The 11,936-nt window shown below is 37.3% G+C and overlaps 4 protein-coding genes and 2 long non-coding RNA genes across 12 annotated transcripts; 3 read left to right on the top strand and 3 right to left on the bottom strand.

The window, feature by feature from the left end:
• Positions 1–144: 144 nt before the first annotated feature.
• On the bottom strand, positions 145–2,712 carry AT3G12540 (ternary complex factor MIP1 leucine-zipper protein (Protein of unknown function, DUF547)). 2 transcript variants are annotated; one of them, NM_001337997.1, is made up of 8 exons: positions 2,456–2,712; positions 2,152–2,355; positions 1,349–2,076; positions 1,163–1,262; positions 1,030–1,089; positions 867–953; positions 683–790; positions 145–584 (listed from the first exon to the last, which is right to left on the bottom strand). In NM_001337997.1, exons 1-8 carry the CDS (start codon positions 2,567–2,569, stop codon positions 267–269), a joined length of 1,719 nt encoding a protein of 572 aa, NP_001319532.1. In that variant the 5' UTR covers positions 2,570–2,712; the 3' UTR covers positions 145–266. The 2 variants fall into 2 exon arrangements, with proteins under 2 accessions (NP_001319532.1, NP_187860.3); NM_112089.4 differs by lacking the exon at positions 2,456–2,712 and having other exon boundaries at positions 149–584; positions 2,152–2,394.
• A 361-nt stretch (positions 2,713–3,073) lies between these two features.
• Positions 3,074–5,334, top strand: PSF2. 4 transcript variants are annotated; one of them, NM_001337995.1, is made up of 10 exons: positions 3,091–3,121; positions 3,227–3,347; positions 3,618–3,697; positions 3,777–3,851; positions 3,941–4,055; positions 4,156–4,255; positions 4,346–4,376; positions 4,461–4,550; positions 4,650–4,802; positions 4,890–5,168. In NM_001337995.1, exons 3-10 carry the CDS (start codon positions 3,650–3,652, stop codon positions 4,908–4,910), a joined length of 633 nt encoding a protein of 210 aa, NP_001319531.1. In that variant the 5' UTR covers positions 3,091–3,121; positions 3,227–3,347; positions 3,618–3,649; the 3' UTR covers positions 4,911–5,168. The 4 variants fall into 4 exon arrangements, with proteins under 4 accessions (NP_187859.2, NP_001319531.1, NP_001326331.1 ...); NM_112088.3 differs by having other exon boundaries at positions 3,074–3,347; positions 4,890–5,334; NM_001337996.1 differs by lacking the exon at positions 3,091–3,121 and having other exon boundaries at positions 3,173–3,347; positions 4,461–4,533; positions 4,890–5,188.
• A 44-nt stretch (positions 5,335–5,378) lies between these two features.
• SULTR4;2 (sulfate transporter 4;2) lies at positions 5,379–9,698 on the top strand (the record flags this gene model as incomplete). 3 transcript variants are annotated; one of them, NM_001202942.1, is made up of 18 exons in its annotated part: positions 5,593–5,640; positions 5,689–5,919; positions 6,090–6,138; positions 6,243–6,444; positions 6,533–6,701; positions 6,801–6,866; positions 6,954–7,061; positions 7,165–7,272; positions 7,478–7,543; positions 7,683–7,743; positions 7,884–8,011; positions 8,141–8,182; positions 8,293–8,409; positions 8,567–8,618; positions 8,714–8,852; positions 8,940–9,028; positions 9,112–9,188; positions 9,275–9,698. In NM_001202942.1, exons 1-18 carry the CDS (start codon positions 5,623–5,625, stop codon positions 9,536–9,538), a joined length of 1,986 nt encoding a protein of 661 aa, NP_001189871.1. In that variant the 5' UTR covers positions 5,593–5,622. The 3 variants fall into 3 exon arrangements, with proteins under 3 accessions (NP_187858.1, NP_001327651.1, NP_001189871.1); NM_112087.3 differs by having other exon boundaries at positions 5,379–5,919; NM_001337994.1 differs by lacking the exons at positions 8,940–9,028; positions 9,112–9,188; positions 9,275–9,698 and having other exon boundaries at positions 5,454–5,919; positions 8,714–8,856.
• AT3G02545 lies at positions 7,278–7,500 on the bottom strand. The gene has a single exon (NR_140924.1). It is a non-coding gene; the product is annotated as an other RNA (long non-coding RNA).
• On the top strand, positions 9,692–10,414 carry AT3G02535. Its single transcript, NR_140923.1, has one exon. It is a non-coding gene; the product is annotated as an other RNA (long non-coding RNA).
• Positions 9,692–10,456, bottom strand: AT3G12510 (MADS-box family protein). The gene has a single exon (NM_112086.3): positions 9,692–10,419. It carries the CDS (start codon positions 10,385–10,387, stop codon positions 9,866–9,868), a length of 522 nt encoding a protein of 173 aa, NP_187857.1. The 5' UTR covers positions 10,388–10,419; the 3' UTR covers positions 9,692–9,865.
• Positions 10,457–11,936: the final 1,480 nt, after the last annotated feature.

The raw sequence follows: 11,936 nt of genomic DNA, 5'->3' as shown, positions 1-11,936 counted from the left end.
TAGCATACTTAATTATTTTGATCGGGATTTGTAATCTACTGATTTGAATCCAATCTAGATTTAAATCAAGGTTTTATATAGTTAAATGAAGCACTTTTATATGTATCACAATATGAATGTATTGTACACTTTGTAGTTACTATTTTGTTTGTTTCCATTATTAATCAAAATTCACTGTGTAACTTCATTCTCTTAAAACACACACACATATATAGGACAATCGTCTTTTCAAGGCTCCAAATACTAGAAATTTGAAGGATTAGATTTTACAATGCCAAGAGATAACGAAACTCGTATTCGTGAGACCTCACTTCTATCAGTTTTTTCAATTGAGATTCACTTTTCTTGTTCAACCCCTCCATCGCTGTTTCCTTGAGCTGAAAGCAACGTTGGGCTGGTGGTAATTGGCTGCATATCCATTCAATTAACGAGCCTTCATCCTCAGCGAAATCCCGTAGACGTTTATGCAAGAATCGCGGAATCACAATCTTTTTCCTTCCCGAGACACCGATGGAAGCTTCTAGATACTCTGTTCTTGCTTTGATTAGTTCGTTCACCACATCTTCTGCTGTATAAACTCTCAACTGTATCATGTATATAGGTGATCATGAACAAAGATGCTTTGTTAGTTACTACCGTTGAAGCAACACTTATCATATTTGAAGAAATTGAGTGAACTTACTGCAGGTGAAGACCAATCTCCACGACAAAGCACGAACATTAGGTTTGGCTCTACGCATCTGAATCCGTAGCGTGTCTGTATTCTCACTTCGCTTTCACCGGCTGAAACCTTTTTATTCGGATAAAAGAAACATTTTAAAGATCAGTTATTACAACTTCACAGGATGATATATATGAGTACTTACAGATTCCCTAGGTTCGCATGGACTCTGCAAGATGGATCCTTCGATATCTAGAGCAGACAGTTGTGTACCTCCCACGTCAATTGTTGCCTACAACACAAGTCAATTTTGTTCATTAACTTAAGTATGCGAAGTTTAAAGATGTTTCTTGTTTTGTATTAGTTACCATTTTGAGAATGGTCAGCAGTTTTTCCTTTGATGAAGGTAGTCCGTGTTCCAAAAATCCCTGCAAACAAACAAAGTTATTTCCGAAATCTTGACTTTGCTTCAACTAAATATGAATTGAGTCATGGAATTACATTCATAACGCAGGCGTTGTAGGTATTGATCCAGAATGCCATCTTTTTCTTGTGGTTCAAGAAACTCAAATCCACTTTGCTCAACTTCTCCTTCAAAACCCTGCATGTGTGTTTAATTATACAGAGATCATGAAATTCTTGTGATCTCATCAGGTAAATAAGAAGGAAATCTGAATTTGTAAGTACCTCAAATTGACAAGAGAAGTGGAGCAATCGGATAAACGGCTAACATCAATGGAGGTTCGAGTGATATGGATGAAGTTCTTGTATTCTCCTATGTCTCTAAGAGAAGTCCCCATGACAGCTCCATATGGATCAAGATTAGATGCGTTATGGTCATACACCGATTTGCGTTTGAAAGAAGCGTTCTTGAGGTGTGTGAGGCTCAGCTTTGAAACAGTTTTTGACCCTTCTCGCTCACGCGATGACCTGTTGAGTTCCAGATAGATTCCCATCAAGCACTTCACCAGATCTTCCGATACTCCATTTGGTGTCGTCTCTTGCACATTATTCTTCTCTTGTGTTCTTGACATTCCATCAGAAAAAGTCGAAGAATGGATTCTTGATGAGAACTCCATGGTTGATCCAATTGACGCATGAGTACGTGGACTGTTCATTTGAATATCCTTGACAACATGATGATCTCCATAACTCTGGGACTTTGATCTCTGTTTTAGATCCTCAGATCTCATCTTTATAAGGTCATTGTCAGCGTCGCAAGGAAGATGATTCTGCCTTTGTAGTAGTCTCTTAGGGTTCATCATCCTCTCTTCTTCTCCTTCATCAATACTGTCTTCAAGTTCTTTGTTCTCTTTTTTCTCACTATACACATCAAGTTTCAAGTCTTGGATTCGTTTCTCAAGACAGAGTATCTCTGCCTCAACCGTCGCAAGCTCCTCTATTAGCTCTTGAACCTATACAAACTCAAAATCAATAAGTTCCATTTTATTTCATTTCAATCTCGGAACTGTGAGTCTAATGTGACTTACCTGAGGAGGAAGAAGCAATAAAGAGAGACGAGGCTGAGACATGACGGGACCACGATGCATATCACGTAGAGCCTTGTTTAAGGCTTGTTCGTCCTCTAGCTCTCCTTGCATTTTCATCACTTCTCTTTGAAGACTTCGCTTTTGCTTCTTCTTGATCAAATCATTCTTCTCTTCTTCGCTCTTATGCTCATTCACTTTTGATGGCTGCAACAAAACCGATAATATGATATAACTTAGGTTTCCATATGTCATTGTTGGGATTCCAAATTAATATGATAGGATTATAAATACGAGTTTGACTTACTTGTTGTTGAAGGGAAGGCTGGGGGTGACGACGATGATGATCAAGAAGAGACGCAACGCTAGCGCCAGGTTGATCTTTGGTTTCGTCTTCCACAAGTAAGTCTTCCAGTTTCATTTTCGTGTTCTTTGGAGAGTCGAGAGAAACTAGAATCAAATTTGGTGAACCATATTACAAAAACAAACTAATGTAGCTGTGAAGATATGATTAGGTGATAAATAACAGTCGTGCCTGCAATCAAGTCTTATGTTGTTGATTCACCTATTGGTTTGGGTCTTTTTAAAAAAAGATTAGGAGAAAGTCGTCATGACGTGAAAGCCATGAACACAAAAGAGTTTTATTCTGGTTAGAGATGATTTTTTTTAATAAAACTAAAACCTTACCTTATTCTACAGCACAACATTGCTTTACCATCTCTGGTTGACTAAATATAATTAGTGGTGGTGTGATTCGATTTGTTTGTTTTTTCGACTAGTCTTTATAAACAAAGTGCTATCAGTTAGAATAAAATTGATTTCGTTTAAAATTCCGGTTTCGGTTTGAGTTCGGTTGAATTAAATACCGGTCTAACCGAAACCTATTGGAGTTATTTTAGTTTCCCGCTACACTATCATCGGATTTCCCGCCATCGTAGAGAGCCACAATCGGAAAGTCGAAACTCTCTGCTGTGTCTCTCCCTATTTTGCTCTTCTTCTTCTTCTTCTCCTCCTTTATCTTCGTTTTTTCTTTCCTGGGTTTGCTAAGCTACATCCATTTCCTTCTCTTCGATCACAGTGGTTACTGATATTTCAATCTTCGGGAGTTTCGGGCGTAGGGGAACTTCATTTACTGTCCGTGTGTAGAATATCGGAAGAGATCGATCTGATCTTCCAGGAATCACACAAAATCTAACCAGGTAAACTCAACTTCATATCACTAATCAGGAACAAATGATTCTCTCTTACTATATCCGGCGTTTCGTTTACAAGTATGTCCTCAGAATTTGCGAAATTTGATTGTTAGATTTGATCATCAGATGCTTTTAAAGGTTTGCTGTTTCATGATGTTGCTGAAATTGGAAGTTGATATGTGCTAAAAAAATAAGGAGGAACTTTCTGTAGAGTGTAGATAAAGTGTTTGATTAAATGTCTCTACCAAGTATAATTTTTATCACGCTTGCATTTAGGTCTGGAAACTGAGATTTCTTGAGATACATCAATGGCTGGCCAGACTGATCCTCATATTTCACTGTTTTCTCCACAAGAGGTCTTTATTCTCCTCTTTACTTGTATGCGTTTCATGTTCTGTCTGCAATAGTTTAATTGATTAGCTATATTCATACCAGGTTGAGTTTATGGCAGAGGACGAGCTGGTCGAGATTGTTCCTAATATGAACATGGAGCAACTCAATTTCATCAGTGTAATCTCTCTTGTTTTATACAATCCTGTAATCATTTCCCTTGTAACCTATTTTGTTAACCATGTGATTAATATGTTAATCAATGACAGGGCGATTTCGGTCGGTTCATTCCTCAGATTCCGACAAAGGTGCCTCTGTGGCTTGCAGTGGCACTGAAGAGGAGAGGAAAATGCACTTTCCGGCCTCCGGGGTGGATGTCTGTTGGTAAGACAATTTCAAATTTAGCAGATAAATTTCAAATGTTAACGAACATTAGGTGCTTAAGTGTTAACTGTTTCTTGTTGCTTCTTTGTTTGTGAACTAGATAATTTGACTCAGATCTTGGAAGCAGAACGTGAATCTCAGTCGACATTCCAGGCATTACCATTTAGTTACGTGGAGATTGCCAGACTACTTTTTGACCAGTAGGTTCTTAGACTCTTCTTGTTTCTTTGCTCGCCCTTACATTTATAACATCCAAGAGTGCTGATGAGTATCGATCTCACTTTTGGCAGTGCACGTGACGATATTCCAGACATGTATATGGTAATTTCATACATCTTAATTTGTCTCCCATCCTAACTATGTGTTCGAATTAAGCTTTTATAGCCGTTTATGAATTTTGTATAGGTGAGATCCCTAGTCGAGGACATCAGAGATGTACGGCTTCACAAACTTGAGACTAACTTAGGATCATTTCAAGGTACATCTGCAGTAAAGGTAATTGTTTTTTATTGCTACTTCTTGACATTAGCTTTTTCTCATTACCTCTAAAGAGTGATTTTTAACAATAACAATATCTCTAATTTGAGAATGTAGATCTCTAATGTATCGGCAATGGAAGTAAACATAGTACGCCCATTTGTGATAAGAGCCTTAGAAGCATTTTATAAGCATGACAAGCCAGAGGCTGATGTAGACAGAGACACCAGAAGTAGTAGACAACAGCGTGAAACCAACAATGAACCAAGGGTAAGGCTCTTCAGTCTTCACACTTCTCACTCGATTTTTCCCCCTTTTTTTTTAAGACAAATACAAACCTCAACACATGTTTTGCAGAGACCTCTAAGGCAACGCTAGGTAGCTTCCACGCCCTTGCCTAAGTGAGTAGAAGTCAGGTATCTTCTGTGCCAACGTTGGTCGAACTCCCTGAGAAGTTAGAACACCAGCAGCATGTATCGGTATCGTTAATATATGACTTGTTTCTCCTGCATTGTGGTACATACTCCTTTGATATTAGCATCTTTTATGTTGTGACGAAAAGTTCACTTTAATGAACAGAAATATTAAGATGGCAAACGAGTTTTATGGGTGAAATGGTCACACGAAGGATCCCATATGTTTTCATTTCAAGTATGTGGGCTGAAATCGATCAAACACTTCTGCAAAATGAGCTCAGTGTTTTTTTTTTATGTGATACACAATTTACTGGAGAGCACAAAAGGTTGAAACATACGAACTCATAAACCAGCTAGTTTAATGTGACAATCTAAGTATGAAAAATGATTGAATTTTAAAACTGAAAGAATGATGAACCTGAATCATGACAGGATATTTAGAGATGGTACTGTTCAAGTCAAGGCTTATACTTAACAGTAATCAACGAAACATACTGATTAATTAAGACACGCAATGATATGATTAATGATCAAGATAAAGTTATGAATGTAGCTGCCATATCGTCCTTATCCATCCCAAACTGGCACTACGCTATGCTCTGTTTCTTCATGCTACAATCAGTGATACGTCTTTCTTCACGTTGATCACATTCTTCTCTATCCCACCAATTCCGATGTCCCTCGCCGTCAAGGATCTCTCCACCGCTTCATCCTCTTCATCTAAGGCGATTCCGGTCAAGATCATTCCTCTCCAGTATCCCGATTCCACCTCTTCTGATCCTCACTGTCACTCCATTCCCTTTAATGATTTCTTCTCCCGATGGACGGCGAAGATCAAGCGCATGACGTTCTTCGACTGGATTGATGCAATATTTCCTTGCTTCCTTTGGATTCGGACTTACCGGTGGCATCAGTACTTTAAGCTCGATCTTATGGCTGGTATCACCGTCGGTATCATGCTTGTTCCCCAGGTCATTTTCTGTTTCTTCATTTCCGATTGATTGTTGATTCTATCTTCCCTGAATTTATACCATCTAGAGATAAGCTTAAGTGAATCACAGGAACTCTAATGAGTATGTTTGTTCTTCTTGTTTAAGTGAGTTTAGTTTCTAAAAACTTCTGTTTTGATGGATTTGAGCAGGCAATGTCGTATGCAAGGTTAGCTGGGCTTCAACCAATATACGGTCTATGTGAGCTCAATATGAATATACCCTTTTATGAATTCATCAATGTGTGTGAGAGATACTAAGCTATTCCCACTTTTGCATGTAGTTATTAATCTTGTTTGGTGCAGACTCCTCATTTGTGCCGGTATTCGTGTATGCCGTCTTCGGTTCATCCCGTCAGCTTGCAGTTGGACCTGTAGCATTAGTTTCCCTTCTCGTTTCTAATGCCTTGAGTGGAATTGTTGATCCATCTGAAGAATTATACACTGAGCTTGCCATTTTGTTGGCTCTTATGGTCGGAATATTTGAGAGCATTATGGGGTTCTTGAGGTATTTATAGTCTTCTCTTTGTTTGTGCAAGGAATCCTGTATTTTTTGTAGTGTTAGAACAAGTTGTTCGTTTGTTTTTTCAACCCAGGCTTGGATGGCTTATTCGTTTCATAAGTCACTCAGTCATTTCTGGATTTACAACTGCTTCAGCTGTTGTAATTGGGTTATCCCAACTGAAATACTTCCTAGGGTATAGCGTTTCTCGGAGCAGCAAGATTATGCCAGTAATTGATAGCATAATAGCTGGAGCTGATCAGGTCTGGTCTTCAGATTCTTAATGGTGTTGCAATTCCTTTTGGTTCAACATACCTTCTATGCCTTACTTGTATAACTTCATCTGAATTTCTGTTTTGTAGTTTAAGTGGCCACCTTTCTTGTTGGGATGTACCATTCTGGTGATCCTTTTAGTAATGAAGCATGTGGTATGAGCCTTGTTCTTCAGTGTGTCATTAGGATACTTCTTATGTTCCCTTACTTTTATTATGCTAAGGCATCATTTTCTGCGGCAGGGAAAAGCAAAGAAGGAACTTCGGTTCATACGAGCAGCAGGACCGCTCACAGGTCTTGCTCTTGGTACAATCATTGCAAAAGTGTTCCATCCACCTTCCATCACACTGGTCAGATTGCTAAAGAATGAAATTCTTATATTTTTCCCTATTGAAGCTACATTTTTTGTGAGTGTTTTCCGTAATTGATTGCAAAGTTTTTAGGATTTCTCAGGTGGGAGATATACCTCAGGGACTTCCAAAGTTTTCTTTCCCAAAAAGTTTTGATCATGCCAAATTACTGCTTCCAACATCGGCTCTCATTACTGGTGTTGCCATCTTGGTGAGACATCATTGTCATTAACTTTTTCCTGGACTTACGTGAGTTGCAGCTGAACCTAATCATGAGAATCTGTAAATGGATGGATATGGCTGAGACATGGAGTAATTTGACTTCCTGAGAAGCAGAAGTGGAGTTTCTTGATTAGTTTCAGCTGCAGTATGCGCATGTTTTTGTGTTTTCTGATATGCTAGTTCGACTTATCCAGGAATCTGTAGGTATTGCGAAAGCACTAGCCGCGAAAAATAGATACGAATTGGATTCAAATTCAGAGGTATAAACCCTAGAGAATAAAGAAAATCAAGTGCAAGCGGCTAGCCCAATTCTTACCATTAAATGTTGTAACTTGTTCTTTTAATGGCTACATCTTATGGTCATTGAGAGTTCTGTCTGTTTTTCCCGTGACTTGGCAGTTGTTTGGTCTTGGCGTTGCAAATATATTTGGGTCACTATTCTCTGCATATCCAACTACAGGTACGTAATCTTGACTGTTGAGATTAGTAGACAACATGTAATGTGTGTTTTCTATGATAAATTCAAAACAAAAGGTGATAATATTTTCTAAGTTGTAGCCTGAATTTGATGTATCTGTTAATTCCCTAAATGTGTCATAGGATCCTTTTCTAGGTCAGCTGTGAATAGCGAAAGTGAAGCCAAGACTGGTCTATCAGGCCTTGTAACAGGAATCATCATTGGATGTTCTCTACTGTTCTTGACCCCAATGTTCAAATTTATACCACAGGTAGGTCTGTGTTGAGTATTTCTAATTCCAGTCCTGTGCTCTCTTGTTTTTATTTTTTAGTCTGAAACTCTGGAGAATTTTAAAACTGAAATCTGGCTTCTAATTCCTGTCTGTTTCTCAACTACGCAGTGTGCTTTAGCAGCAATAGTTATCTCTGCTGTTAGTGGTTTGGTAAGTTCAAATAAACCCACCAGAAAAGAATCTGGGGTGTGTACTTATTGTCTTTGGTTATTGAGCAATATATATTCACATTTATTCTTTCTGGATGTTTACCATATTAGGTGGACTATGAAGGGGCAATCTTTCTGTGGCGTGTGGACAAGAGAGATTTTACTCTTTGGACCATCACTAGCACCACCACTTTGTTCTTTGGAATAGAGATTGGGGTCCTCATTGGTGTGAGTATGCTCATACTCACTCAGCTTTATTTCTGTAGCTGATCATATCTCTTTGAAATTAAAAGGAGTGATGATGTTGAAAGTAGTATAACCACCTACATGAATTGTGCAACGCTTTTAAAGGACTCACAGAGTTGTAATGCTTGGAATTTTTCAGGTTGGTTTTTCACTTGCATTTGTTATACACGAGTCTGCAAACCCTCATATAGGTGAGATAAGTTTCTGTTCAATTTGCTTGTTTTGTTTCTCAGAAATGGTTTTCACTCATATCCTTGATCACATACCATTACATATGTTTTGGCAGCTGTCTTGGGGCGTCTTCCAGGGACCACTGTGTACAGAAACATGAAACAGTATCCAGAGGCATACACTTACAACGGGATTGTGATTGTTCGAATCGATGCTCCCATTTATTTTGCCAACATAAGCTACATCAAGGACAGGTGAAATTGACATTTGGTTCCTGACTTGCTTTCTGTTATGATCCACATAAAGAATCAACACAACAACACCATGTTTCGAAATTGCAGGCTACGAGAATATGAAGTTGCTATCGACAAACACACAAGCAAGGGCCCAGATATGGAGAGGATCTACTTTGTTATCCTGGAAATGTCTCGTAAGTCCAATGTTTCTTCTATTCACAGTTCGAAACTTACAGAGGTGATTAATCTAATCGACAATGGGTGGGATGTAACGCAGCTGTCACATACATCGACTCGAGCGCTGTAGAAGCTTTAAAAGATTTGTACGAGGAGTATAAAACAAGGGGCATTCAGGTGCAAACCTGATATCATCATCATTATTTAGTACTTGTTTCTAAGTTGTCAATACCTTGATGATTAGTTGGTTTTCTATGGATCAGCTAGCGATTTCGAACCCAAACAAAGAGGTTCTCTTGACTCTAGCAAGAGCAGGCATTGTGGAACTTATTGGCAAAGAATGGTTCTTCGTGAGAGTACATGACGCAGTCCAAGTTTGTGTTCATTACGTCAATAGACCCACAGATGTAGAAGAAAGCAGCAAACCAAGCTTATGGAGAAGAAGCGGCCTGAAAAACTCATCGACCTACACTGAAGTTGAATCGAACATAGTTTTAGAGGAACCATTGTTGTCAAGAGAGAAATAGAGACATTGAACACTTCGATTCTTTTTACAATAATGTAATGTATGTATCAAATAAAGCATTCACTTTGGTTGAGAAAAATATGATTCCCATTTCTCTGTTTCAACCTTAAAAAACTATTTCTTATGTAATGTATAGAAAAGCACAATAAAAATTGGAAGTCATAAGATTTATTGATGTTAAGAATAGAATAATAGTTTGGCAACCAACAGAGATAATCCATAAGACGATCAAATCAACCAATCCTGGGACATCTGGGGCAATATCATAGAAATAGAAATCAAAACGATTAAACTAAAAGATAGAACATGAAAATGCATGAGAGCGCCTTTAGGTTTTGGGGTCAGCAGCTTTGTCGTTGTGAGGATCCTTTTGATTTCCAGAAGCTTCAGCTTTCAGCATAGCGTCAAGTTCGAGATTCAAACGTTCCTTCAGCCTCAGCATCCTCTGACACGCAGCGTTCAATTGCTCTGGATTCATCGATTCGAATTGCTTAGTATCTTCCCACCAAAACCTTGGGTGCTCAACCTCCGCATCCTCCTCGTCTTCATCTTCCTCCTCCGCATCATCCACTGGTGCTGGATTATTCTCGAGGAAAGTGTTAACAACGCCATTGACAGAGGGAAAGCCGAAGGAGAACATAGAGACGTCCGATTCGGAGGAAGAAGGAGGAGGAGTAACGAAGATGGCGATTTTGGTGGAGGGATCTTCGGAGACAAGTTTCGCTGCTTCGCGGAAGAGATCGTCGCGTAGTTCTGCGAAATTAACAGATCCTGATGCTTCCTTCTTCTCTACCTTCTCCATCTCCATCTTCGTCTCCGTCTCCGTCTTTTGCCTCTTAGAATCTCCCATTGTTGTACCGTTTCGAATTTTGATTTCACACTGTTCTTAATTTTTTTTTTATAAGCTTCTTCTCTTCTTAAAGACGTCACTAACCGACTCCAAGCGGAAAAAACCCATCGAAAATCGACGATGGTCCTTGATTCATCCACGTGTACGGTGGAGATGATGCTGCGTGTGAACCCAATTCAATTAAAAATCTGAATTACCAATTTTCCTTTACAAATTGGTTAATATCTACTTTATTAAGATAAGATCAGTAACTAATTAATTATTATAATTTTAATTAAATGTTTACCCAAAACCAAGTTCGAAACGATCTGGAATTTTGTTAAATGCAACAAAACAAAACAAAATTAATCTGATTTTAACATCTTCTGATCTCCGGCCCAATCCAATAGGCTTAATGATCTTACATCTTTTTTTTTTTGGGGCAAATCCAATAGCCTTTAATGATCAAACTTTTTCTGTAGTTACACCAAAAAAACTGAATATCTATTCTACTTCCTAAATGCATTAATGTTAGGCAATCATAGTCAATGTTGTAGTTGAATAGACTAACTAATCTAAGCCCTATGCACACACATGTAAAAATGAGACGCAACAATATTTATGTGAAGCACGAAAGAAAAATGAGTTCGTTAATCAATCTGATATCTCAATCCATTCCCTAATTCGAGTCATAACATAAATTGTTTGCTAGGTAGGATAACAACAAAGGTTTCCAGAATAACAATATAATTACACTACAATTTAGCTAGGTAACAAATAAATCAGTGAATTATTAATATAATTAGTGGTTCAAGTAGTATATACATCGTTGCATGTCCATGAAATACAAGATGTGGAGATTGTTCGTTCCAAAAACGAGGAACATATTATTTTTTGTTGCTTGATGTGTGTGTGATATATCACCTAATGATCCCATGTGATCAGAATCAGATGCAACTGCCTAGATTTGGTTCTTCATTGTTTTCAGGAATAAAAGTCAACTAGATTTTAACCCGCGGTATACCGCGGGATGATTTATTTTTAAAAAGTAATATATATTAAAACTTGCAAATTTTATTTTTATAAAATATTTATATTTTACAGTTTATAATTATTATTAAATAACGTTATACTACGAAATCCATTAGACAATTATTAAAAAATTAAAGTTTTAATCCTATTAAAACAACATATTAATAATATTTTAAAATTTTATAAATATTGATTCAAATACATCCACCATATAACTCAATTCCAAAATAAAACTCGTTCTATAATTTCTTTACCCGTCCCGTAATTTTTTAATTAAAGTAGTAATTTTAAAAATTTAAGAATTATTTATTATATATAAAAGTTTTGTAAATTGTATCATTTTCTAATACATTTATATTTTATAGTTTAATTTTATATATAGTAACATTATACATACCACGTAACATTTTTTGTTTTATATAATCTTTTCTAAATTAGGATGATTTGATATATTTAATATTAGTAGTCTTAAAAAATAATAAATTAAAAATTTAATCCGTATTAAAACGGTGGATTAATTAGATTTTACTTTTTTATT

Source organism: Arabidopsis thaliana, chromosome 3, assembly GCF_000001735.4.
Source record: "Arabidopsis thaliana chromosome 3, partial sequence".
Lineage (NCBI taxonomy): Eukaryota > Viridiplantae > Streptophyta > Magnoliopsida > Brassicales > Brassicaceae > Arabidopsis > Arabidopsis thaliana.
Note: the sequence above shows the minus strand (reverse complement) of the source record. Positions and strands in the feature narration are given on the sequence as shown.

Excerpts from the sequence above, each read along its gene's own strand:
- AT3G12540 (NM_001337997.1), bottom strand. The coding sequence starts at position 2,569 with ATGAAACTGGAAGACTTACTTGTGGAAGACGAAACCAAAGATCAACCT. Across the intron at positions 954-1,029 it reads TGCTGACCATTCTCAAAATG|GCAACAATTGACGTGGGAGG; the intron begins GTAACTAATACA and ends CTTGTGTTGTAG. Across the intron at positions 585-682 it reads GAGATTGGTCTTCACCTGCA|TTGAGAGTTTATACAGCAGA; the intron begins GTAAGTTCACTC and ends TACATGATACAG.
- PSF2 (NM_112088.3), top strand. The coding sequence starts at position 3,650 with ATGGCTGGCCAGACTGATCCTCATATTTCACTGTTTTCTCCACAAGAG. Across the intron at positions 3,852-3,940 it reads AGCAACTCAATTTCATCAGT|GGCGATTTCGGTCGGTTCAT; the intron begins GTAATCTCTCTT and ends AATCAATGACAG. Across the intron at positions 4,056-4,155 it reads TCCGGGGTGGATGTCTGTTG|ATAATTTGACTCAGATCTTG; the intron begins GTAAGACAATTT and ends TTTGTGAACTAG.
- AT3G12510 (NM_112086.3), bottom strand. The coding sequence starts at position 10,387 with ATGGGAGATTCTAAGAGGCAAAAGACGGAGACGGAGACGAAGATGGAG.